The 27,550-nt window shown below is 42.6% G+C and overlaps 1 protein-coding gene across 1 annotated transcript; it reads left to right on the top strand.

Moving 5' to 3' along the window:
* The first annotated feature begins 8,253 nt into the window (after window positions 1–8,253).
* P2RY10 (P2Y receptor family member 10) lies at window positions 8,254–21,533 on the top strand. The gene is made up of 2 exons (XM_070758314.1): window positions 8,254–8,368; window positions 20,409–21,533. The coding sequence occupies exons 1-2, from the start codon at window positions 8,355–8,357 to the stop codon at window positions 21,418–21,420; spliced, it is 1,026 nt and encodes a 341-aa protein (XP_070614415.1). The 5' UTR covers window positions 8,254–8,354; the 3' UTR covers window positions 21,421–21,533.
* Window positions 21,534–27,550: the final 6,017 nt, after the last annotated feature.

Raw genomic sequence — 27,550 nt, 5'->3', positions numbered from 1 at the left:
TAATAGAGAATACTTTATACTTCCAGAAAGCCACATCAGTATTAAAGATCTGTAAAAGTATAATATGAAATGTAACAGTGTCCTGTTTTGATATTAAGCTGAGGAAGCTGAGTTAAACCCTGACTTACTGTGTTTCCCCAAAAATAAGACACTGTCTTATATTAATTTTTGCTCCAAAGGTTTTGCTACGTCTTATTTTCAGGGGGTGCCTTATATTTCTCAAATAAGACAAATTGACAGGCAGAAAAGCTGACACCCCCAAAGAAAGTGTATCGTACAGTATACCAGTGTTTTTCAACCAGTGTGCCGCGGCACACTAGTGTGCCGTGGAACATGGTCAGGTGTGCCGCAAGAGGGGAGAAAGAGAGAGAGAAAGAGAAAGAAAGCAAGAGAGAGAGAGAAAGAAAGCAAGAGAGAGGGAAAGAGTGAAAGAGAGAGAGAAAGAAACAAAAAAGAGAAAGAGAGATAAAGAAAGCAAGAGAGAGAGAAAGAAATCAAGCAAGAGAGAGAGAAAGCAAGAGAGAACAGGGGGAGAGAGAAAGAGAGAGAAAGCAAGCAAGAGAGAGTTTGTGTATGAGAGAGAAAGAAAGAAAGAGAGAGAAGGAGAGGGAGAGAGAGAAATGTGAGAAAAAAGGGGAGAAAAAAAGAGAAATGAGAAAATGATTGAGGCAGAGAATGAGAGGAAAGAAAGAGAAACAAGAGAGAAGTGACTCTTGATTTAAAGCATATGATAAAAGCACCCAAAGAATAAGAGAGAAAAAAACCCCAGCCCTCACCTGTTTTGGGAAATGGTTCAAGAGTGTGTATACCCACACACACAAGGGGGGGGGGGCAATATGTATAATATGTACTGTCTTAGAGTGTCATTTTGGTTGATGGTGTGCCCCAGGATTTTGTAAATGGATTTTGAGCCGCAGCTCAAAAAAGGTTGAAAATCACTGCAGTATACTTATATGGTACAACAGTATACTCCCGCTATTGCAGCTTCTGGCCACCAGAGGCACTGTAGTGGAGACTGTAATGGCGGTGAGACAGCAGCAGACTGTGTCTGCTGTACTGGACAGTACAAAGCGATGGAAGGGGCCAGCAGGGGACGCCACATTATTACGGTACCGCTATGAACAGCTTTGAATGGTACCGTATGTTTTTCCACCGTACCGTATGTAAACTTGACTACGCCTTATTTTTGGGGGGTGCCTTATATTAGCAAATTCTGCAAAACCTCTGACATGCCTTACTTTCGGGGTACATCTTATTTTCGGGAAAACAGGGTAGTCATGTTTGGAGTAGATCTATTTAAGTTCACATGCCCTGCCCCCCACCCACAAACTTGTCACGTTGCCCAATCAGGTTGTAACAGCACGGCAACTCCTTCCTCTGCTTCCGCCCAGGTGGCGGATATAGGATGGCCTTGAACCTCTTGAAAGAATGCTTCGTGGCTGCATCTCTTCCGTCATGAATATCACCCCTCCCAAGTTCCCATAAACATCAGGGCTTCTACAGATAGTGTGGCAAGCTGTTGATTTATTACCCACTTCTGCATTGGCTTCACAGGCGGCCTCCCCTTTGTGGTTCTACTGTTGGAACAAATATCCATCTAGTTCAGGGAGGGAGAAAAACACTGGAAACATGGAGGGTGGTTGGAAAGAGGGCTTATTGATGGACAGGACCACGTGGGTTTGAAGTCCTGGACAGCTGACCACATGGAGTGGAGAGTGAAGGGTTTTTATAGCCCCTCTTGGGCCTTGCCCTTGAGCTTCCTGTTCCTGTGCAAGAAATGCATTCTATTGGCTGCTGTCAGACTCCCAAGGGGTTACGCAGAGGTCATAGCTGAAGTTGTCTGAGCTCCCAGGTTTGGTTGAAGCTTGCTGGCTGATGATGTAATGAAGAGACTTGTGTTCTGAAAGGGTGATGGTGTACCAGTTGTGGCCCTACTTGGACCAGGAGACTCTATGCACAGTAACTCAGGCCCTCATCACCTCCCGTCTTGATTATTGCAACACACCCTACATGGGGATACCCTTGAAGAGTGTTCAGAATGGTCCAGAATGCAGCCACGTGTGCTGTCATAGGGGTTAAATCGGTGCACCCATATAACACCTATGCTCTGCAAGTTGCACCGGCTTCCTATTAGTCTCCGGGCACAATTCAAAGTGTTGGCTATTACCTATAAAGCCTCACATGGCTCATGGCCAGACTATTTACGGGACCATCTCTTGCCACATACCTCCCAGAGTCCAATAAGTGCACACAGCGTCGGCCTCCTCCGGGTCCCGTCGACTAAGCAATGTAGATTGGTGGGCCCGCAAGGGAGGGCCTTCTCTGTGGCTGCCCCGGCTCTATGGAATCAACTCCCCCCTGATGTCCCTACTGCTCCCACCCTACTGGCCTTCCGCAAGGCCACTAAGACCTGGCTTTGTCGGCAGGCCTGGGGGGCTATGAATTAACAACTATCATGGCCAAAACGTGTGAAAGTTTAGTATGCCTGTTGTTGTGATTGATTAATTTATGGGTTTTTAAATTGGGTTTTTTATCATTTTTTAGATTTTAAAGTTGACTTCTTTTTTGTATTTATATTGTTGTTGTAAGCTGTCCTGAGTCCTTCGGGATTGGGCAGCATAGAAGTCGAATTAAATAAATTCCTATTGTGTTCTTAATGGCGTTTTCCTGGTTTGGATCTTGAGTAAGGACTAATCCCACCACCCTAAGGCTGAAGATCTTTTGTCTTGTAGATAGGATTTATTCATTTATTTATTTATTTATTTATTTGTTCGTTCGTTCGTCCGTCCGTCCGTCCATCCATCCATCCATCTATTATTTATTTATTTATTTATTTGATTTGATTTGATTTGATTTGAATACCGCCCCTCTCTGTAGTCTCAGGGCGGCTAACAACAATAATGAACAACATACAGCAAATCTAATATTTAAAATAATTAAAAGACCCTTATTTAAAAACTAAACATACCATGCATAAATTGTATAGGCCTAGGGGGAAGGGAATATCTCAGTTCCCCCATGCCTGACAACAGAGGTGGGTTTTAAGGAGCTAACGAAAGGCAAGGAGGGTGGGGGCAATTCTGATCTCTGGGGGGAGTTGGTTCCAGAGGGTCAGAGCCGCCACAGAGAAGGCTCTTCCCCTCGGTCCCGCCAGCCGACATTGTTTAGTCGACGGGACCCAGAGAAGGCCAACTCTGTGGGACATAACTGGTCACTGGGATTCGTGCGGCAGAAGGCGGTCCCGGAGATATTCTGCTCTGATGCCATGAAGGGCTTTAAAGGTTCATAACCAACACTTTGAATTGTGACCGGAAACTGATCGGCAACCAATGCGGACTGCGGAGTGTTGGTCCCAGTCCTGCTGGGGCTATTAAGAAAGGTGGGGGCTGCTTCCCAAAAGCATGTTTCTCCTTTAGGGAAATATAATATTATATAATATAATATTCTGCCTTTTTAATATTTCTCAAATCCAGCTCACCTTTTTGGAACCTGCAATGCATATCTGACATTACTCCAATCGAGAGAGTCCAGAAATATTTTACAAGATGAGTCTTCCACTCTTTTGCTCGCAACAGAATACCTTATTCCACCAGACTTGAAATCAGAATAGAATAGAATAGAATAGAATTATTTATTCACCAAGTGTGATTGGACACACAAGGAATTTGTCTGTAAGGGGCACATATAAGCGCATCTCCACATAACAATCTTGGAAACAACATAAAACTGACTAGTTATTATTGCTATGAATAACAATAAAATGAGTAGTTGTTTGTTTCTCCAATACCTCATCAACCAAGAGTCCTACAATTGGCTCGCTAACCTGATTTCCAGCTCAAAAAATTGAGTTTGATATTTATTCAAATGGATTCATTCCAGGAACTACATCCAAAAACAACCATACTGTAGTTTTGTTGAATATGCTGTTTTGAATTAATGAAGAAACAACCACATACACGTTATGTAACTCTTGGTCAAAACTTCCTGTTGTTGTTATTGTTGCAGACGGCTTACCAGAAATATTCCCAAGCTGATATTCTCAGATTTACCTGTAGGGGGCATGAGATGAGCAATGGTCAGAAGCCTTTACTCCTCTCCACAAAAAGGGAGGTGATATTCACTTACTTTCCCTACTGGCTCGCAAATGTGAGTATGCTATGCTCATGTATGCAGCTAGTATGTATGCATGCGGCTTAAAATGTGCTTAAATGGGATAGCATATTGTCAGGCTGGATGGACCAACTCACCCGTCGGTAGCTAATATCAGTTCGCCCAAACCGGTCTGAACCAGCTGAATACCACTCGGCTTAGGCCAGTGATGGTGAACCTATGGCATGGTGCCACAAATAGGTGCCAGCTGATTTTTGGCTCATACAAATCCTCCAGGAGGGCGTTTTTGGCTTCCACTAACTAGGCGGCCTTGGCTCGGCACTTCCGACATGGCGGGCAGGGCATCGGCAAACATGGGGAGGCAAAGAGGTCAAGGACATTTTTACTCCTGGCTCCAGGGAAGTCTTTGGAGCCTGAGGAATGCGAAACACGAGCCTACTGGGCCCACCAGAATTTGGGAAACAGGCTGTTTCCAGCCTCCGGAGGGCCTCCAGGGGGTGGGAGGAGCTGTTTTTGCCCTCCTCAGGCATTGAATTATGAGTGCACGCTCTTTCAGCACTTGAGGGGAAAAAGGATCACCATCACTGGCTTGGTGAACTGGATCAGATTATTTTAAAAGACTATAAATGAAGAATTGCAAAAGACTACAAACCTTCTGAGATGATGAGATGGAAATAGAAGAAATAGAAGAATTTGAAGAAAATAATTTTTGAAGCACTCATTGGATGTAAACAGAGACATATTTGTTAAAAAGACATACCTTACTAACTCACTAACTGATAATAAAACTTGCTACTTAATGTTCTGTCGGGCTCTCTGGTAGACTCCTCCCAAAAATTCACAGGTACAAATTTCAGACACACACACGTTTGAAAATTCAAAACAATGTTCTTTATAATGAAAATTCACTTAACCTAAGCCCTCTTTTGGTATAGCAAAGAGCACTCGTCTCCAAACAAACTGGTAATTTGTACAAGTCCCTTATCAGTTCTGTGATACTTAGCTTGCAGCTGTGACGCAATTCACAGTCCTTCTTCTTTCACAAAGTGAAACACACTTTGCTCTGGTTGAGTTTCAAAGCGGGGGAAAAGCAGCACACAAAAGGTCAAAGTCAGTAAAGCGGTCACGAAACACAATGATCAGATAATCCTCCACAATGGCCAAACCCACAGGCTGCTATTTATAGCAGCCTCGCTAATTACCACAGCCCCACCCAACCACAGGTGGCCTCATTTTCTTTGATAATAATCTCTCAGTTGTTGTTGCCTATGCATCGCTCTCTGCATGCCTGGCTGTATCATTAACTCTTGTTCTGAATCCAAGGAGGAGAGAGATAATTGATCTCCTTCTGAGCTGTCTGCCACACTCTCCTCCTCCCTGTCACTCATGTCTTTTTGGTCAGAGGAGCCTTCATCAGCAGATTCCACTGGGGGGGGGGCAAATCAGGCCTGCAGCATGTGGATGTCTCCCCCACATCCACAGTCCTTGGGGCAGGAGCTGGGCCAGAGCTAACCACAACACTTAAAAGATACTATAAAAAGCTGTGGAAGTAGGCCGATGCTAGCAGCTAGAATTTGATTTCAAACATGATTTTGTGAAGTGTGAAATTTGATGAGATGGAAAGATGTGATTATGAGGAGCTGGTTAGTTAAAGACTTAGGTGAAGACCTAAAAAGGTATTTTATGGAGATTGGAGATGGAAAGGAAATAGAAAAACAGTTGGAATACAATGAACATTTACAAATAATATCAGCAAAAAATGGAAATAAAGAGGATGAAGAAAAAGAAAAGAGTAAAGATGGGGAAAGATCTGAAAAGGAAGAATAAAGGGATGAGTGTACAGGAAATTGCAGTGACAAAAGGGAAAAAGACATTGAAAACGAAGGACAGGTTGATGATTAATATCGAGATTTATAATGATTACACTGGGATTTACAGTGATAAAAACGAAACAAGAGGGGGAAGTAAAGAGAAAAGATTAAGAGGAATTGAAGGTAGACCTACACAAATAACACATTTAAAAGCGGGGAAAGGAACTTGGGGGAAAAAAAGATGTTGGTACAATAGTAAAATAAAGAGAAAAAAGAAGCTAAGAAAATAGAGGTGGACAAATTTAAGCAAAATGGATGATTGGCATTGGAATGTTATAAAACTATTTCTCTATTTAGAATTATTATATCGTATCTAATTGTGATAAGAATATCATTTTTTATAATTTGATATAAATAATCAGCATAATTGAGCTAAAATGTTTTTTTATAGATTAATAACTTTATATTAGATTGATAAAGAGTTGGTGGCGTTAGATTAAATTTTTGGTTTAATAGAATTGAATAAGAGGCAAAAAAAATCTTGAACACCTAGTTCTTAGCTAGAAGAGTTCTTAAGTAGAGGCGTTCTTAGGTAGAGGTGCCACTGTATATGAATATTATTATATCTAATGTTTCTTCTTATATTTTTTTTATACTAGTATCATGTATATGAATATTATTATATCTTTACATACCTCCAATATGTAGTTGACAAAACAAACAAACAAATAAATAATGTCCACATTAATTTAGATGGCTTCATATCTCAAATCTCTCTGAATTGAAGGAATTTGAAGCATTAGTTGAAGATGATTGAGAGACCCAAATCTAGTTTTCCAAAACAGTTCTAAAGTTCAGAGACAACTTGATTCGTTTGCCCCAAACCACTTTAATGCCTTTTCGTCCTGAAAGTTATTTATTTATTTTATTTATGTATTTATTCATTTGTTCAATACATAAATACATAGGAAGAAAATAGACATGTGATAATATAAAGGAGGGTGAAAGTGAACTTAGAGGAGAGGATATATGAAAGGAAGAGAATATATAAGATAGGTGAAAGAAAGGAAAGACAATTGGACAGGGGACGAAAGGCACACCAGTGCACTTATGTACGCCCCTTACTGGCCTCATAGGAACCTGGAGAGGTCAATCGTGGAGAGTCTAAGGAAGAAATGTTAGGGGTTAGGGGTTGACACAATTGAGTCCAGTAATGAGTTCCACGCTTCGATAACTCGATTGTTGAAATCATATTTTTTACAGTCAAGTTTGGCGCGGTTCGTATTAAGTTTGAATCTGTTGCGTGCTCTTGTGTTATTGCGGTTGAAGCTGAAGTAGTCATTGACTGGTAGGACATTGCAGCATATGATCTTGTGGGCAATACTCAGATCGTGTTTTATGCGTCGTAGTTCTAGGCTTTCTAGGCCTAGGATTGTTCGTCTATTTTCGTAGGATATTCTGTTTCGAGTGGAGGAGTGAAGGGCTCTTCTGGTGAAATATCTTTGGACATTTTCAAGGGTGTTGATGTCTGAGATGTGGTTTAGATTCCAGACAGATGAGCAGTAGTCTAGGATGGGTCTGGCAAAAGTTTTGTAGGCTCTTGTGAGTAGAGTGAGGTTGCCTGAGCAGAAGCTACGTAAGATCAGGTTAACAACTCCAGAGTTGTTTGAAAATAAAGAGTTCTGTCTACATGTTGAGTATTACTACATGTTTCATTTTATGCATGGTTTGTCTGAGATGTATGGTTGTTTTTATTTTAAGGGTTTAAAATTATTTTTAATCATTAGATTTGTACTGTGTTTTATTGTTGTGAGCCGCTGCAAGTCTTTGGAGAGGAGCGGCATACAAATCTAATAAATAGATAGATAAATAAATAAATAAATAAATAAATAAATGATAGATAGATAGATAGATAGATAGATAGATAGATAGATAGATAGATAGATAGATAGATAGATAGATAGATAAATAAATAGATAGATAAATAGATAGATAAATAGATAGATAAATAGATAGATAAATAAATAGATAAATAAATAGATAAATAAATAAATAAATATTATAATAATAACAACAATAATAATAACAACAATAACAACAATAACAACAATAACAACAACAACAACAATAATAATGATTACATTGCCTGGTTTCCTGAATGAACTTCTGCCACCAGCAGAAACTTCATCGTTTGAAATAAGCCTTCTCAATTCAGACTGCTGTATCTTGCCGTTACCAAAATGACTATAATCAGGTGGACCATTCAGGCTTTGTATCATTTCAAGCATCTGAACGCACACATAGGCGGTAAAGACATCCTGCAAAGACAGTTCAGTTCAGTTGCAGTAAGAAGAACGCAAGCAACGGACTTTCTTTTCCTCTTTGAGTCACTCTCCAAAGCTTTGCCTTTTTCTACACGCCTCGCTTTGGCTCATGCTCCAAATGAGGTAAGATTTTCAGAATTCGAATTGTGGAATTCCACAGGAGGTAGATTTTATCCCCCTACCCCTCTGTAGTTGTGGAAGAGTGTTTCTCTTTAGTTACCCTCTCCCCCCCAAAAAATGCAGCAAAGATCTTATTTTTATATTGATCACGTTGGTCTCTCTGAACTATGCAGGGCAGTATTTCTCAACGTTGGCAGTTTGAAAATATTTGAACTCCGATGCTCAGAATAGCTGGCTGGGAGTTTTGGGAGTTGAAAGCCTATCATCTTCAAAGGTTGGGAAACATTGATATAGGTCTTTAAGGATGATAACTTGCAACTTGAATTGCAACCAGAAATAAATTAGGAACCAGTGTCGTTCATGCAACAATGGTATTAATATGGACAAACTAAGGCAATGATGGTGAATGTATGGCATGGGTGCCCCAGGTGGCACGCACAGCCATATCTGCTGGCACATGTGCTGTTGCCCTAGCTCAGCTCCAACGTGCAGGTGTGTGCCAGCTAGCTGATTTTTGGCAAACACAGAGGCTCTGGGAGGACATTTTTGGCTTCCAGAGAGCCTCCGGGCAGATGGGGAGGGCGTTTTAACCCTCCCCTAGCTCCAGGGAAGCCTTTGGAGCCTGGGGAGGGTGAAATGTTATGTATTGCTTTATTATATGTTGTAAGATGTCCCGAGTCCTCGGAGAGAGGCAGCATAAAAGTCCAATTAATAAATAAATAAATTAATAAACAGGAGCCTACTGGGCTCACCAGTAGTTGGGAAACAGGCCATTTCCAGCCTCCATAGGGCCTCCGGGCAGGTGGGGGGAGGTGTTTTTGCCCTCCCCAGCAATGAATTATGGGCGTGGGCACTCGTGCATGTGCGATAGCATGCGCCCACGCTCTTTTGGCACGCAAGGAAAAAATGTTCACCATCACTGAACTAAGGGATATTTAGCATTTCATAGCCGCCCCGAGTTTTCGGAGAGGGGCGGCATACAAATCCAAATAATACATAAATAAATACCGCATTCTGGACCACTAGTAACTGCTAGCCCCACACTGCAATAATCCCACTAGGAAATGAGCAAGGATTGATAGTGAGTAGGGCTCGCCAGTCCAGGAATGGGCGAATGCCACACTAGATATGCTTGGGCAAAGATACAACGGTCATCCACAGCTATCCCTGAGCAGAGCCGGGGGGGGTTGGTGGTTGTTAATAGATGTTCCCCAGGATTGTGCTTTGCATAAATTAGGAAAACGTATTTATCAGCCCACAGAAAGAAGATGTATCACACGTGGCACAACATTGGTTTTTCTCCAAAAGCCCCGTGCAGACTTTCCTGTGTTCCAGATCAAAGATCTGCAAAAGTTACATGTGCTTTTGACTATCGCAAACTCTGCTCTTTGAGAGCACATAATCTTTAGAGATTAAAATATTTTTTTTCTTTTATAGCCACAGTGAGCCTCTCAGTAAAGATCAGATACTACAATGGATAGGTGATAAACTACAGTAGCCTTTTCAATATCAGCTCAAATCCCTTCTGGGTAACAGATTAGATAGATTATTGACTGATTAGTCTTATGACCGTATCAAAAATATAAAAGAATATGGAAAACAACTCATAATTGGCTCACTGAAATTATAAAAGAGAAGATAGAATACACACCAGAAGGTTTACTCTTAGGAATTTGGAAAAGATCTTATACCAAACAAACGCTCTTCCTCATAACACATATAAGCACTGCAGTCAGAATCTCATTGGCACAAACATGGAAAAATGAACAAACTCCATCAGAGAGCTTAATTATTGATAAAATATATAAATGTATTGAGATGGATGAAATGACAAATTCAATTAAGGGGATTGAAAGTAAAAAATCTAAACGAATTTGGGAAAAATGGCACGAATGGATTCGAAACAAAGGCTGAAAATGTAACAATACAAAGTATCAGTATACAAAAGAAGGATAATAATTACCTTAGGAAGTATGACTTTTATTACTCTTTTTCTTCTCAATGTATTTTTTTTCTATATTAATTAGTAAAATTTACTTGCGATATTTATATGTAAATATACAAAAGATAAAGAAAGGTATCAGAAAGGTAATAGAAATGGATTAAGATCTGTTAAACTAGAACAAAACATGTGAGAAATATTGTTTTTACTCCTTATTGTTTTTACTTTTTTTCTTTCTTCTTTTCTTCTTTTTTTTCCTGCAAAACAATAAAGATACTTTATTTATATATATATATATATATATATATATATATATATATATATATATATATATATATATATATATATGTTTTCGTAGATTTTCATGGGTATATATATGTAGATTGTTCTGAGTTCGGGTTTTGCCCTGTGTAATATTTTGCATGTCTATGCGACGTTTCGGTGAAATCACATTCACCATCATCAGGCTGAAGATTTACAGCAACACGAAGCTTAAAACTTCAGCCTTATGATGGTGAATGTGATTTCACCGAAACGTCGCATATCTAATTCTAGGGTAAAATAGATAATAGAATTCTGGGCAGAGGTAAACTTTGGGGCACATACTCCTTCAATGTTCCTTTTACATTGAGATTCGGGGAGGGGGGACACCCATGTATTTCCAATCATTGGTAAATATCCTGACTGTTCCAACAATCATTATCTCCGGTGTCTGCTTAAAGACGAACAGTTCGAAATCACAGTGCAGGTGGCTAGATTCTGCACAGCAGCCCTGAGAATTCATCAGAAACATGTCTAATCCACCATAGCTATTTTATACAATAAATGTGGCAAACCCTTTGCATCGCCCATTGTCCAAAGACGGGCTACAAAAGGTCTTAAGCCTAAAAACTTATCAGGAAAGACTTAATGAACTCAGTCTGGAGGACAGAAGGGAAAGGGGAGGACATGATCGAAACATTTAAATATGTGAAAAGGTTAAATAAGGTTCAGGAGGGAAGTGTTTTTAATAGGAAAGTGAACCCAAGAACAAGGGGGCACAATCTGAGGTTAGTTTGGGGAAAGATCAGAAGCAAGGTGAGAAAATATTATTTGACTGAAAGAGGAGTAGATGCTTAGAACAAACTTCCAGCAGAGGTGGTTGGTAAATCCACCGTAACTGAATTGAAACATGCCTGGGATAAACATAAATCCATCCTAAGATAAAATACATGAAATAGTATAAGGGCAGACTAGATGGACCATGACGTCTTTCCTGCGATCAATTTTCTATGTTTCTATGCTTATATCTTTCTCTTTATTAAACCAACTACCGGCCTCAAAGTTTATGGATTGTAATTTTAGTATAGTTAGACCATGTATAATGAACAGACTGGCTTTTATCATAGATTTTAGTTGTTATTTATTATTTTATTCTAGAATTTTTAATTCTGTATTTATTGAATGTTTTTTTTAATATGTTCTGGTCTCTGGTTCATGTCTGTAATACATTGAATTGAAAATAGAAATACTGTATTAGCACTTTGGCAATACAACCTTACACAAATTTTGAGAATACTTCATTATTCAGAACATCCCAAAGGAATTTCAAAAGATTATAGGTTATTGTTGTAATTTGAAATGGAAAAGCTATCCGATGGCTGCTTGGGTTGCTGATCTTGATAATCCCATACAGGAGATAAATTGACAACATTTATGGAAATCAGTTTTATACTTCAGTTTCAGTACAACAAGTGAAGTGGAAAATTAAACATTGTTGGTATTTGAGTCCTGTTAGCCTGGCTCATAAATATTAAAATTATTCTCCCAAATGCTGGAGAGGTTGCCTTAAAAACATGTTTTCATTTGTGGTGGTCATCTGATATACCTTCTTGATGAATTTTTTAAAGAGGCAAGTAACATCACTAAACAAAAAACTGAATATTCTCCAGAGCTAAGGTTATTTACAGGACTAAACCATGAGGTTAAAAATAAATAATTGATTTATCTATTTAATTTTACAAACCCAAACAATATTTTTGGAACATTGCTCTAGGTAGTATTACAACCAAGTTGTGATTAGAAAAAATAATCACAAGTTGAGTTAAGGAAATTAAATGTCGGAAGGAAGAACCACAATTTTATGAAACTTGGTTGGATGTCATGGCTTGCTTTAATTTTTTCTTCTTCTCTTCAGTCATGTCTGATTTTTACAAACTGCCTGGAGAATTCCTGGAAAGTTTTCTTAGAAAGGTTTTTCAGAAGTGGTTTGCCATTATTTCCTCCTTGGGGCTGAGAGAAAGTGACTGGCTCAAAGTCACTCAGCTGCTTTTGTTTCTAAGGTGGGACTCGAACTCGTCTTCCCCTAGTTTCTAGCCAGAGGCTTTCATCACTACACAAACTGTCTTTTTAACCTAATAGCAATAGATCGATACACTTTTTAAATATGATCAAATTTAAATGTATAGTGCCCCTCTCTTTATTCAGGTTAGAAACATAGAAACATAAGATTGACGGCAGAAAAAGACCTCATGGTCCATCTCGTCTGCCCTTATACTATTTCCTGTATTTTATCTTAGGATGGATCTATGTTTATCCCAGGCATGTTTCAATTCAGTGACTGTGGATTGACCAACCATGTCTGCTGGAAATTTGTTCCAAATATCTACTACTCTTTCAGTGAAATAATATTTTCTCACGTTGCTTCTGATCTTTCCCCCAATAGTTGTAACAGTAGACTTTTTATATGGTTTTTTTTCCTTTAAATTTTTCCACATTATATGTATCTTGGATTCATGTTAATATACCATATTTTTCAGAGTATAAGACACGTCTCCCCCCCAAAAAAAGTCTGAAAATTTGGGTGCGCCTTATACTCCAAATATAGCTTTTACTAAGCGTTTTTCAGCCCTAACAAGGTGCTCAAATGATCTTCCATTTTTTGCTAGATAAGAGATCTTCCCTTTGCCTGGTTTTTTCATTGCTGCCCCCTCTGACAACCAGCTAAGCCTTTTTTCAGCCCCAACAAGATATTAACAGTGAAGCAATCTTCTCCTTCTTTTTTTAGCCCTGAGATGCTAACGAGTGAAGCAATATCCTGTCCTTTGCTAGCGAAGTGACCTTCCCGTTGCCTCCCTTTCTCATTGCTTCTCTCTTTGAAGTGAGAGAGAAGTGAAATGTTTTAGAAACTGTTTTTTATCCGCAACCAGGGGATAAAAAGCAAGCACCTGTGCTCAAAACCAGCAAACTAATGTGCTGAAGCTGACCAGACTAAGGACTAGTCAGATGAATATTTGGGGGGCAGATTATTTTTTACCCCTATTTTCCTCCCCAAAAATTAAGGTGCGATTTATACAGTGGTACCTCTACTTACGAACTTAATTTGTTCTGTGACCAGGTCCTTAAGTAGAAAAGTTTGTAAGAAGAAGAAATTTTTCCATAGGAATCAATGTAAAAACAAATAATGCGTGTAATTGGGGAAACCACAGGGAGGGTGGAGGTCCTGTTTCCTCCCAGGAGATTCCTAGAGAGGCCCCACAGAGGCTTCTCCCGACCTTTTCCGGCCTTGTTTCCTCCCAGGAGATTCCTAGAGAGGCCCCACAGAGGCTTCTCCCGACCTTTTCCGGCCTTGTTTCCTCCCAGGAGATTCCTAGAGAGGCCCCACAGAGGCTTCTCCCGACCTTTTCCTGCCCTGTTTCCTCCTCCTAGGAGATTCCTAGAGAGGCCCCACGGAGGCTTCTCCCTGCCTTTTCCGGTTACAGTTTCAGAAGCTCGGGTTTGTAAGTGGAAAATGATTCTTGAGAAGAGGCAAAAAGATCTTGAACACCCGGTTCTTATCTAGAAAAGTTGGCAAGTAGAGCCGTTTGTAGGTAGAGGTTCCACTGTACTCTGAAAAATACGACAGTCACCTACCGTATTTTTTAATTGTATGTGAAACACAACTAAAAAAGTTACACAGCCCATAGTTTTGTTGCTTTCCTTCCCTTCCTTTTAAGGCATGCACTGGTCTAAAGGGAGTTTTTGAAATCAAGGTGCAGCTTCAGTTTCTTTTTCAGTTCCTGTTCTAGAAACCAAACATCCCCTGGGTGCACGTCTTGCTCGTAACTCACATCTTATGAAAAACCTCTGTTTTGTGAGGAAAGGCCCTCACTGCCTGCATGCTATTCAAGGAGGTAACGTCTCACAAGAGAGACGATCAAGCAGCAAACAGTATCCCAATCAACTATCGTCTTAGACAAACAACAGTATATAACAGTCTGATCAAGGAACCAGTGAAAACACTGCTACCAATGACAGGGAAAGCCACTAGTACAGGGATGTCAAACTCGATTTCATTGAGGGACATAGCAGGGTTGTGTTTGACCTTGCGGGGAGTGGCCAGGGGGCATGGCCAGCTCGATGCGCCAGGCAGTGATGGGCTGTCAAAATTTTTACTGCCACTCTGTGGGCATGGCTTATTTTGTGGGTGTGGCTCGATGGTCATGTGACTGGGTAGGAGTGGTTTGCTGGCCATGTGACCAGGTGGGAGTAGCTTGACAATCATGTGACCGGTGGTGGTGGTTTAAAGGTCATGTGACTAGGTGGGAGTGGCTTACCGACCGAGATAAGTTTTCAAATAGGTTGCTTGGGCTCTTTTTCGGTTGATTAAGTCCCATTATTTGAATAGCCACAAAAAGGACACATGATAGACAGCATGATTTGTTGAGGAGCCCAGTGATATTTTAAGGTTTTGTATTGAACCCACAAGGTTCAGTATGATAACAGATTAGGCAAGTAGCTAACTTTTCTCAAATTGCTATAAAAGTTCAGTTCTAGATAAGGATTAAAATGATTAAAGCGTTTATGGGTAAAAACACACTATTTAATTATTTCCTATTTTAAAAGTAATTAAGGAGCATAGTAAGGTGCTAAAGAAGGAAGGACAATAAATAAACTATTAAGTGTTCAATAAATAGTGCATAAACTTTCTACCCTCACATGGTGGCACCAAAGGCACTTGTGGTGGGCGGAGTACTTTGCCAGTGAAAACGGGCTCCCAAGCTCAATTTTTTGCTGCAACAGCCTCCTGCAACCCTTTGTTATGGAAAATGGAACAGGAGGGCTGCCTGTGGCCATCCCAAGCTACATATTCGCTGGCAGAGTCACCGCAGGCCGGTCCTTCCCTGTTTCCAGGGTGGCCCGTAGGTTAGATCTAAACATCCCATGGGCTGGCTCTGGCTCCAGGCCTTGGGATTGACATCCTTGCACTACAGGGGTGGATTTTATTTTATTTATTTATTTGTCAAACAAGTATAGCATTATAGTACATATTAACATAAGTAGAACGTAGTAATAGAAAGGGTAATAAGACAGTAGGACAGGGATATTAGGCACATAAATGCATTTATGCATGCCCCTTACAGACCTCTTAGAAAAGGGGAGAGGTCAATTGTAGATAATGTAAGGTTGAAGATTTTGGGGTTGGGGGACAGAATCAGGTAATGAGTTCCAGGCGGTGACCACTCTATTGCTGAAATCGTATTTTCTGCAGTCAGGTTTGGAGCGATTTACGTTCAGTTTGTATCTATTACATGCTCTTGTGTTGTTGTTGTTAAAGGTGGTCACTGACAGGGAGTACATTATAATGCATGATTTTATGAACAACAGTTAAATCAGTTCGGAGACGATGTAAATTTTCTAGATTTAGTATTTGAAATCTGGAGGAGTAGGGTAATTTGTTACGTGAGGAGTGAAGGACTCTTCTTGTGAAGTATTTCTGGACTCCTTCGGTTGTATTAATATCTGATATGCAGTGGATTCCACACAGATGAACTATATTCTAGAATAGGTCTGACGAATGTTTTGTATGCTCTGGTCAATAAATCAGTGTTTCTAGAGAAGAAGCTACGTAAGATTACCTTTTCTTACAAGTGCACTGTGTGCGCATTGCAATGTTTTGTGCGCGTCCCCAGCGCAATTTTCCTTCTGTGCATGTGCAGAGGAACAATTTTCCTTCTGCACATGCTCAGAGAGCCAAAAATCACAGAAAATTATTTTTTAAAAGATGGCAGCTTGCACAGAGCGGCAAAGACAGACCAGAGCCATTGTGCCAGAACTGCGCCATCGGCAAGTCACTACCGAAGCAGTGCACCAGACTGCACCAGTAGGAATCCACCAGTGTTGCACTAGTATAAAAAGAGCAAGCAAACCCACTCCTAGCATTGATGTTACCTAGTTACATAATGAAACATCTGCAAGAAAACAACCAAGCTCACAGAGTACTAAAGACCCCATAATTGTCATCCTCCTCCTTCTCCTTCTTGCAAACCTCACTCCTTTCCAGCATTTATGCTGTTACCTAGTTGTGTAATGAGATATCTGCAAGCAAACAACCAAGCATCAAGTATCCTGAGATACAAATACAGTGATACCTCGTCTTACAAACGCCTCATCATACAAACTTCTCGAGATACAAACCCAGGGTTTAAGATTTTTTTGCCTCTTCTTACAAACTATTTTCACCTTACAAACCCACCGCCGCCGCTGGGATGCCCCACCTGCGGACTTTTGTTGCCAGCAAAGCGCTCGTTTTTGCGCTGCTGTGATTCCCCTGAGGCTCCCCTCCATGGGAAACCCCACCTCCAGACTTCCGTGTTTTTGTAATGCTGCAGGGGAATTCCAGCAGGGGATCCCAGCAGCGCAAAAACGGGCGCTTCAGTGGCAACAAAAATCCGGAGGTGGGGTTTCCCAGCGACGGGAGCCTCAGCGAAATCGCAGCATTGCAAAAACACAGAGGTCTGGAGGTGGGGTTTCGAGGACTTCGGTGTTTTTGCGATGCTGCAATTTCACTGATGCTCCCTTCACTGGGAAACCCCACCTCCGGACTTCCATTGCCAGCGAAGCACTCATTTTTGTGATGCTGGGATTCCCCTGCAGCATTGCAAAAGCACAGAAGTCCAGAGGTGGAGTTTCCCATGGTGGGGAGCCTCAGGGGAATCCCAGCAGCACAAAAACAGGCGCTTCGGCTGGCAAAAGGGGTGAATTTTGGCCTTGCACGCATTAATCGCTTTTCCATTGATTCCTATGGGAAACATTGTTTCGTCTTACAAACTTTTCACCTTAAGAGCCTTGTCCCGGAACCAATTAAGTTTGTAAGACAAGGTATCACTCTATTCTCTTCTATTAAGCTCTTAGCTGTATAATAGAGCTTGCATTCAGCCAGCTATCAGTAAGAGCCAGCTTAAAATGTAACTCAAGCAGAATACATTTGTGGTCAATGACATTATAATTTAATGCTCCAGGGAGAGGGAGAAATCACAGAAGCCCTTTCACCAACATGCAGTAAGAATCGTTTTCCCCAGGGGTGTCGTTATGTAAAGCAGAAGCTGGAAATTTTATTTGTATTGACTTCCTGCCTGCAGGATGGAGTTGAAGCTGCTGCCTTAATAAGAATTAATTGGCAAAGTTGCTAAACAGGAAACTCTTGAACCATGTGCACGAGCAGTTTACTAAACAGCAAATGAATGAACAAATAGGTGGGCGGAAGGAGAGTTACAACAATTTATCGGCTGGGCAAAATGACTCCACCGTTCTCAAGCAGCAAAAGGGTTTGGAAAGAACTTTATTGAAATTGAAATGAGCTTCCCTAAATATGCCCATGTCACACCAACACTCCGCAGTTTGCATTGGTTGCCGATCAGTTTCCGGTCACAATTCAAAGTGTTGGTTATGACCTATAAAGCCCTTCATGGCACCGGGCCAGATTATCTCAGGGACCGCCTTCTGCTGCACTAATCCCAGCAACCAGTTAGGTCCCACAGAGTGGGCCTTCTCCGGGTCCTGTCAACTAAACAATGTTGGTTGGTGGGACCCAGGGGAAGAGCCTTCTCTGTGGCGGCCCCAGCCCTCTGGAACCAACTCCCCCCAGAGATTAGAATAGCCCCCACCCTCCTTGCCTTTCGTAAACTCCTCAAAACCCACCTCTGCCGTCAGGCATGGGGGAACTAAGATAATCTTTCCCCCTAGGCTTCTACAATTTATGTATGGTATGTTTGTATGTATGATTGGTTTTATAACAAGGGTTTTTAGCTGTTTTAGTATTGGATTTTGACATTCTGTTTTTATCACTGTTGTTAGCACCCCGAGTCCATGGAGAGGGGCGGCATACAAATCCAATAAATAAATAAATAAATAAATAAATAAATAAATTACCAACGTTTTTCAAGGAAGTGTGTTTCCCATAGGTTAGGTCAGTGATGGCGAACCTGTTTTGGCTCAAATGCCAAAAGGGAATGTGCGCATGCAATAGAATGCACATGCGTGCCCATGCCCTTAATGCAATGCCCTCCAGCCTACATGTGCATAACCTAGTGCAGTGGTTCTCAACCTTTCTAACGCCGTGGCCCCTTAATACAGTTCCTCGTGTTGTGGTGACCCCCAACCATAAGTCTAGCGCCAATTCTCCCAACAGAGCTTTCAGCTGATTGGCAGGAAGGTCAGAGGGACGCCCCCACTGTAAATGCCTGGTTGGTCGGATTGTAAAAATTTGTTCCAAGGAATAGAAGCTTTTGTTCCTAACACCCTGGGAAATTTGTCTTTTTCTACGGTCTTAGGCGACCCCTGTGAAACAGTCATTCGACCCCCAAAGGGGTCCTGACCCCCAGGTTGAGAACCACTGGCCTAGTGTGACCAGACGTCCCGCTTTCAGCTGGACAGTCACACTTTTTCATTATTTGTCCCGCGTCCCATGCCCTTTGAAAAATGTGCCGCTTTCCCCCCCTTCCAACCAGCCCCCTTGGGAAGTGGCTGGAGGGAGGGGATTCCGAGCTCTCCACTGCTGCCTCGCCCTCCCTGCCCCAACCCAGCTTGGCCGGAGGTCTCTGTGCTTACTTCCGGCCAGCTGTGCAGGGTCTTTGCTCGCCTGTTTTCCCCGCCCCACCTCCTCTCTTGCCTTTGCCTCCACCCAGGCACCATCGGGGCAGGGAAGCCGGGCGGCTCCTATGCTACAGATGTCCCACCCATCGGCCTCTGAGCCCAAAGGAGGAGTGGAAGCCCCGCCCTCTCTCTCCAGGTGAAGCTGCTCCTGGACCGGAGTACCTACTGAGCCCCGGGGAAGGGGCTGGGTTTGTGGGGTATGAGGAGGGAGGGGAGAAGAGGAAGGAAGGGAGAGAAAGAAAGGGAGAAAAGGAGGGAGAGAGAGTAAAAAAAGAAAGAGGGAGAGAAAGGGAAAGAGAGAAAGAAAGAGAAAGAAAGAAAGAAGGAAGGAAGGAAAGAGAAAGAAACAAAGAAAGAAAGAGGGAGGGAGGCAGAGAAAGAGAGAAAAGAGGAAGGAAAAGAGAAACAGAAAGAAAGAAAGAAAGAAAGAAAGAAAGAAAGGTAGAGAGAGAGAGAGAAAGAAAGAGGGAGGAGGAGAGAGGTAGAGAAATTTTTTTTGCTAATTTTTTTGGGTTAAACTTTGTTAGCCCCCCCCCCCTCCCTGCTCAATGGTATCCCTCTTTCCCAATCTTAAAATCTGGTCACTTTAGCATAACCCCCCATGCTGCCCCCTCCCATACATATAGGCCTCACTGAAGCCTCCAGACTTCTGATAGGCCCATTGAGCCATTTTTCGCTATCCCCAGGGTTCAGGAGGCTTTCCTGAAGCCCGGGTAGAGCGAAAACAGCCGAAAAGAAGGCTGAAAATTAGCTGGCGCACACTGGAGCTGATAGAGGCCAACGCCCCATCAGTGAAGGGCTGCAAAAAAAATTACTACCACACTGTGGGCATGGCTTATTTTGTGGGTGTGGTTTGCTGGCAATGTGATCAGGTGGGAGCGGCTTGGCGATCATGTGACTGGGGAGGTGGCTTAAAGGTCAATGTGACTGGCCAACTTGATGGTCTCCAGAGAGGGGCAGCATACAAGTCTAATACTACTACTACTACTACTACTACTACTACTGCTGCTGCTGCTGCTGCTGATTATTATTATTATTATTATTATTATTATTATTACTACTACTAGTAGTAATAATAATAATAATAATAATAATAATAATAATAATAATCACATGTGCCATAGGTTTGCCATCACTGCACTATGGGATGGTATATAAACCCATGCGCTATTCCCATTGCTTTATTAATGTGCTATCTCTTTCTTACAGTGCCCAGAATGACTCCAAAGGTAGAATCTTCAACGGAACTGAGATGCTGGAAACCCCAGGGATGAATTGCACGGAACCCGGAAAAGATTTCCAACACACCTTTTACGCTGCCACCTACACTATCATTTTCATCCCAGGCCTCCTAACCAATAGCATTGCTCTCTGGATCCTTTGCCTCTTTATCCGAAAGCAAAACAAAGCCATCATCTTCCTGCTGAATCTGGCCACCGCGGACTTCGTCCATGTCCTCTCCTTACCTCTGCGGATTTATTACTACGTCAACTACAAGTGGCCCTTCGGATTCTTCCTCTGCCAGCTTTGCTTCTACCTGAAGTACCTGAATATGTACGCCAGCATTTGTTTCCTCACCTGCATCAGCATGCAAAGGTACCTCTTCCTGCTCCATCCCTTCAAGGCCAAAAACTGGAAGAAGCGCTACGACGTTGCCATCTCCGCTGTCGTCTGGTTGGTGGTTGGCGTAGCTTGTCTGACTTTCCCCTTGCTGAGAAACACCCAGAGCGCGGAAACTTGCTTCTCCGATCTCAACATTGAAAAGTTCCAGAACAAGGCGGCTTTGATCGGGATGCTGCTGGTAGCCGAACTGGTTGGGTTTTTGTTCCCTCTCGCCATCATCGTCTACTGCACTTGGAAGACCAGAGCTTCCCTCCAGGAACACCAACTGCCGTTACAAAACGCCGCCGAAAAACAGAAGGCTTTGCGGATGGTGTCGATGTGCACCGTGGTGTTCTTCGTGTGCTTCGCCCCCTACCACCTCCTGTTTTTCTTCTTCATGTTGGTAAAAGAAGATGTGGTGAAGGGCTGTGCTGTGAAACAAGGCGTGTTGTATCTGCACCCTTTTTTCTTAAGCCTCGCCAGCTTCAACTGCTGCTTGGATCCGGTCTTGTATTTTTTTGTGACCTCGGAATTCCACGACCGGATACCAACCTACAGCAGCTTGTCCTTCAGAAGTCGTTTGTTAAGCAAAGAAAGCACGTCTTCAATGAAGGAATGAATTAGCTGGACTTCAAGTTGGACAGAGGATTGGAGGGTCTACAGGAGGTGCCCTAAGCTCTCGTAGTTGAGATCTGCATCTCTTGATATCCTGGGGCATAAGAGTAGGCTCACATACCATGGCAGAGAAAAGTTTGATTAGCTTTGGTTGGTCAACTCCGCAGTCTGCATTGGTTGCCAATCAATTTCCGGTCACAATTCAAAGTGTTGGTTATGACCTATAAAGCCCTTCATGGCATCGGACCAGAATATATCCAAGACCGCCTTCTGCTGCATGAATCCCAGCGACCGATTAGGTCCCACAGAGTTGGCCTTCTCCGGGTCCCGTCAACTAAACAATGTCGGTTGGCAGGCCCCAGGGGAAGAGCCTTCTCTGTGGCGGCCCCGACTCTCTGGAACCAGCTCCCCCCAGAGATTAGAACTGCCCCTACCCTCCTTGCCTTTCGTAAACTCCTCAAAACCCACCTTTGTCGTCAGGCATGGGGGAATTGAGATATCTCCCCCGGGCCTACATAATTTATGTATGGTATGGTTGTAGGTATGTCTGCTTAAAAATGGGGTTTTCTTAACTACTTTAAATTTTAAATTGTAAATTATTAGATTTGTTATGAATTGTTTTATTATGTTGTGAGCCGCCCCGAGTCTACGGAAAGGGGCGGCATACAAATCTAATAAATAAATAGTTGGTTGGGTTCACAAAATGAAATAGAACAGTGGTTCAATTCAATTTCAATTCAATTTATTAGATTTGTATGTCGCCCCTCTCCGAAGACTCGGGGCGGCTCACAACTAATCTGTTTCATGGAAAACATTTAACAGAAAGTTGCCAGAGTCAAAGCAGCTGTAGATGATACAATGCTGGCTCTAAGTCAGTGATGGCAAACCTTTTTTCCCTCGGGTGCCAAAAGAGCGTGGGTGTTCGCTATCGTGCATGTGCAAGTGCTCACACCCATAATTCAATGCCTGGGGAGGGTGAAAACAGCTTCCCTCGCCTCCTGGAGGCTCTCGGGAGGCCGGAAATGGCCTGTTTCCCAACTTCTGGTGGGCCCAATAGGCTCGTGTTTTGCCCTCCCCAGGCTCCGAAGCATTCCCTGGAGCCGGGGGAGGGTAAAAATATCCTCCCCTATCCCTTCCAGAGGCTCTCTGGAAGCCAAAGATGCCCTTCCAGAGCCTCTGTCTGAGCAAAAAATCAGCTGGCTGGCACACACGGGCACTGCAGAACTGAGCTAGGGCAATAGCTCGTGTACCAGCAGATACAGCTGTGTGTGCCAGCTGTGGCACCCGTGCCGTAGGTTTGCCATCACTGCTTTAACTTAACATTGTGGTCTTCAAAGACAATCTAGAAGTCCTGATAAAGACAAAAGTTGGGACCTGTAGCATCATAATTTACGAAGGGATTCACATAGGTAAGTCATCAGATGATCTGTTTTTTTTCTACAACTGACATTAGCCTGACATTCATCATTTCCAATCAAGAATCTCAAACTTTGTGGGGGAGGACCAAATGTTCCGAACCGATAAGGAGGGTAAGTAGATTTGGCCACTGCATTTAGACACTTTTGGCCTAGACCAGTGATGGTGAACCTATGGCAGGGTGCTACAGGTGGCACACAGAGCCACATCTGCCAGCACGCAAGCCGTTGCTCTAGCTCAGCTCCAACGTGCATGTGTGTGCTGGCCAGCTGATTTTTGGCTTGCACAAAGGCTCCGGGAGGGTGTTTTTGGCTTTCAGAGAGCCTCTAGGAGGATAGGGGAGGGCGTTTATATCTTCCCCCAGCTCCTGGGAAGCCTTTGGAGCCTGGGGAGGGCAATATACAAGTCTAGTGCAGTGTTTTTCAACCAGAGTGCCGTGGCACACAAGTGTGCCGCGAGACATGGTTAGGTGTGCCGTGGGGAAATTAAACATGGGTCCCCAAACTACGGCCCCCGTAGGCCATTTATCCGGGGACTTGCCAAGGCCGAAGAAAAAAGGTTCACCATCACTGCCCTAGACGATTGAGTCTTCATTGACAAATTGATCCCACTAATGCGAAATGGGAAATTCCTTTGACAGTGCAATTCCTGACTGATTTCAAGCGAGAATCAAAGGTATCACTTGCCCTGAGCCAGTAGCTTTATCATACTAAACATTTGCAAAAACAAATAAAATAATACCTTGAAATAGATAGGATCTCCCCAGGCTTCTCTTGATCTGCAATCTTCAGTTTATTGTTTATAAGAAATATTAACTGACATTTTTTAGTACTATTTCATTAGTGAGTTGATTTTGCGCACCTCTTTGTATATATGTACATACTCTGGAAGTAGAGAAAATCATTGCTCTGCAGAATAAAATAAATAAAAGAACTGCTCTGAAAGAGAAAGAAAACCAGGCTTCCCTTTGTCATTGTGTTCATTGCTTTTCAAAGAGCATAGTCTGCACTGCATTAACTTGTCGTTATCTGAATCAGGTGATCTGGGTAACTATATCCTTCCAAATATATGGCTACGTTTAGAGGTGGATTGCTAAGATGGAATGATGATGTGGACTCGTCCTCGTGGCTCTGAGTGCTAGTGGAGTCCAGTGCAATTCTGCTACTGCAGCTGTGCAGGTAGCAGAATTGAGCACGGAGATGCAGGTGCGCCCTTATTTCGGTGCGGTTTTTTTTGCGCGTGCATGGAAGCAAAAAACTGTGCCGAAATAAGGGCACACCTGCATCTCCACATGCGATTCTGCTACCTGCAAAGCTGCATTGGTTGCCGATTAGTTTCTGGGCACAATTCAAAGTTTTGGTTATGACCTATAAAGCCCTACATGGTATCGGGCTAGATTATCTCCGAGACTGCCTTCTGCCACACGAATCCCAGTGTCTGGTCAGGCCCCCACAGAGTCGGCCTTCTCCAGGTCCCGTCAACCAGACAATGTCGTCAGGCAGGACCTGGGGGAAGAGCCTTCTCTGTGGCAGCCCCAGGGATTTGAACTGCTCCCACCCTCCTCGCCTTCCACAAGACTTTGAAGACCCATTTATGTCACCAGGCATGGGGGAATTAATGTACCCCCTTCTGACTAGTAAGACTTGAGTATGGTTATGATTGTGTAGTGTTGATTATTTTATTTATTTATTTATTTATTATTTATTTATTTATTTATTATTAATCAGATTTGTATGCCGCCCCTCTCCGCAGACTTTTAGTGGGTTTTAACTATAGTTTTAATCATTAGATGTGTACTGTATTGTTATTGTTGTTGTGAGCCGCCCCGAGTCTTTGGAGAGGGGCGGCATACAAATCTAATTAATAATAATAATAATAATAATAATAATAATAATAATAATAATAATCATCATCATCATCATCATCATCAATCATCATCATCAATCATCAATCATCAATCATCATCATAATCATCATAATCATCATCAATCATCATCATCATCATCATCATTATTATTATTATTATTATTATTATTGCCGCCAGGCTTTGGGAGATTAGATTCTAGCCCCCTGACCGACGAGTGTATTAGTATGTTTTGTTGAGTGAATGGTGATTAATGTTTTTAAAATCATATTAGAGCTTTTTAAAGTCTTTTTAGCCATATTAATTGGATTTTTAGATGTATTTGTTATATTGTCTCTGATATGTTGTGAGCTGCCCCGAGTCCTCAGACAGGGGCGGCATACAAATCCAATTAATAAATAATAAATAAATAGATTGTGCTGGACTCCACTAGCACTCTGAGCCACGGGAGGGCGAGCCCACGTCACCGTTCCACCTTAGCAGCCCACCTCTGGCCTACGCTCTGGTTCCCATGGGTTTATGTGGGGGCGTTTGTTTCTTTCTCTTTGTTACTTCTTATTTTTCTTTTTCACTCAGGTGCATCCGGTGGGTTATTTTTATCTTTTTAATCTATTTGACAGCCAGCCATTGACAGGAAATCTTGGCATTTTACTTTTACAAAGAAAAAAAAGGCGCTTTTGATGCCTCGCACTTCCTATCCGTGGCCAAAACATTTTTTAAAAAGCAAGCAAATCCAACGAGGGTTGAATATTATTAACATACACCAATTGTTGAGAGGAACTGAAAATCTTAAATTTAACAGTCTTATTTTTTTAAAAAAATAATAATAACAATCTGATTGTTTTCTACATGATAAGCAAATCATCAATAATATCCTGAATGATGTTACAATTCTATATGGTGCCTATAGAGGAGATGTAAAGGATCATAAAAGGATTAAAACTATAACCATTGACTTATGGGTAGTGATGGGCGAACCGAACTCGCACAATTCGGGTCTGTACCGAATTTTGTGGTGTTCGGTATGCCGAACCCGAACCCAATTTTTTTTGAAACTTCAGGCAAAGTTCAGGGTCGTGTTCGGCATTTGACGTCACTGGCAGGTTATTTGTTGGAATCCAGGAAGTGATCACCTTGGTGTCCTTAGCAACCTGCCGGTGACATCAAAGCTCCATCCCCGGAATCTCTTGCTGGGATTCCCTGTTCGGGTTCGAGTTCCGGTTCGGTTTGGGTTCGGCCGAATTTTGCTTAAAGTTCATCCGAACTTGCTGAACCCAAACACCATTGGGTTCGCCCATCACTACTTATGGGGAATCTATTTAGATAAATATATTTACATGGAAATAAACCCTGCTTAGTTTAACAGGAACAGATTAACAGAATTGGAAGGGATCTTGTAGGTCATTTAGTCCATACACACCCTTCCCCCAAGCAGGAGACTCTACACCATTTCTGAGAGATGGCAATCCAGTGTCTTCTTAAAAGCTTCCAGTGATGAAACTCCCACAACATCTGAAGGCAACTTCTGTTCCATGGGCTGATTGTTCTCACTGTCAGAAAATTTCTCCTTATTTCCAGGTTGAATCTCTCCTTGTTCAGTTTCCATCCGTTATTCCTTGTATGGCTTTTATGTGCTTTGCAAAATAGCTTGATGCTCTCTTCTCTGTGGCAGCCTCTCAAGTATTGGAAGACTACTATCATGTCTCCTCTGGTCCTTCTCTTCACTAGACTAGCCATGCTCAGTTCCTGCAACCATTCATACTTCCATATCTTTTCTGTATTTATTTTTATTTATTTATTTATTTTGTCCAATACACAATGAAGGTTTTAGTGGGTATACAGTGATCCCCCGATCATTGCGAGGGTTCCGTTCCAGGACCCCCCGCAACGAGCGGGTTTTCGCGAAGTAGCGCTGCGGAAGTAAAAACACCATCTGCGCATGCGCAGATGGTGTTTTTACTTCCCAGCAGCGAGGAGCCGAAGATTGGGGTTTCCCCGCCGCCCACGCCCACGTTCGCCTTTGACTTCGGGACTCAGTTGGTAAACCGCGCGGCTGTTTTAAAACGTCGCCGCCGGCATGTCCCGAAGCCAAACGAACCCGGGTGGCTGGGCGAGCAGCGAGCGAACGGCGGGTGGCCGGGCGAAGGGCGGGCTCGCGGCGGGCGAGCCGGGCGAACGGCGGGTGGCCGGGCGAACGGCGGGCAAGCCGGGCGAATGGTGGGTGGCCGGGCGAAGGGCGGGCGAGCGGCGAACGGGGGAAGACCCAGGGAAGCCGCCCAGCAGCTGATCTGCCCGGCGCCATCTACGCATGCGTGCCCATAGAAAAAAAGGGCGCACATACACAGATGGTGTTTTTGCTTCCGGGTTCAAAAATCGCCATATAGCCGTTTCGCAATCATCGGGAGCGCAATACCCGGGGGATCACTGTATATCTATATACACATAGTAAAATACATGATGAAGGTTATAGAGGAGATACTCATAGTAAAATATATCTAAGAAAGAATAGAAAAGAAGATATAGTAATAGAACGTATCAATGGAAGAATAGAAGAAGAGATATAGGAATAGAAGAAAGGTATAGGAGATATAGGAGAGCAATAGGACAGGGGACGGAAGGCACTCTAGTGCACTTGTACTCACCCCTTACTGACCTCTTAGAAATCTGGATAGGTCAACCGTAGAAAATCTAAGGGTAAAGTGTTGGGGGTTTGGGGATGACACTATGGAGTCTGGTAATGAGTTCCACGCTTCGACAACTCGGTTACTGAAGTCATATTTTTTACAGTCAAGTTTGGAGCGGTTAATATTAAGTTTAAATCTGTTGTGTGCTCTTGTGTTGTTGTGGCTGAAGC

Source organism: Erythrolamprus reginae, chromosome 8 (genome assembly GCF_031021105.1).
Source record: "Erythrolamprus reginae isolate rEryReg1 chromosome 8, rEryReg1.hap1, whole genome shotgun sequence".
Taxonomy (NCBI): Eukaryota; Metazoa; Chordata; class Lepidosauria; order Squamata; family Dipsadidae; genus Erythrolamprus; species Erythrolamprus reginae.
Note: the sequence above shows the minus strand (reverse complement) of the source record. Positions and strands in the feature narration are given on the sequence as shown.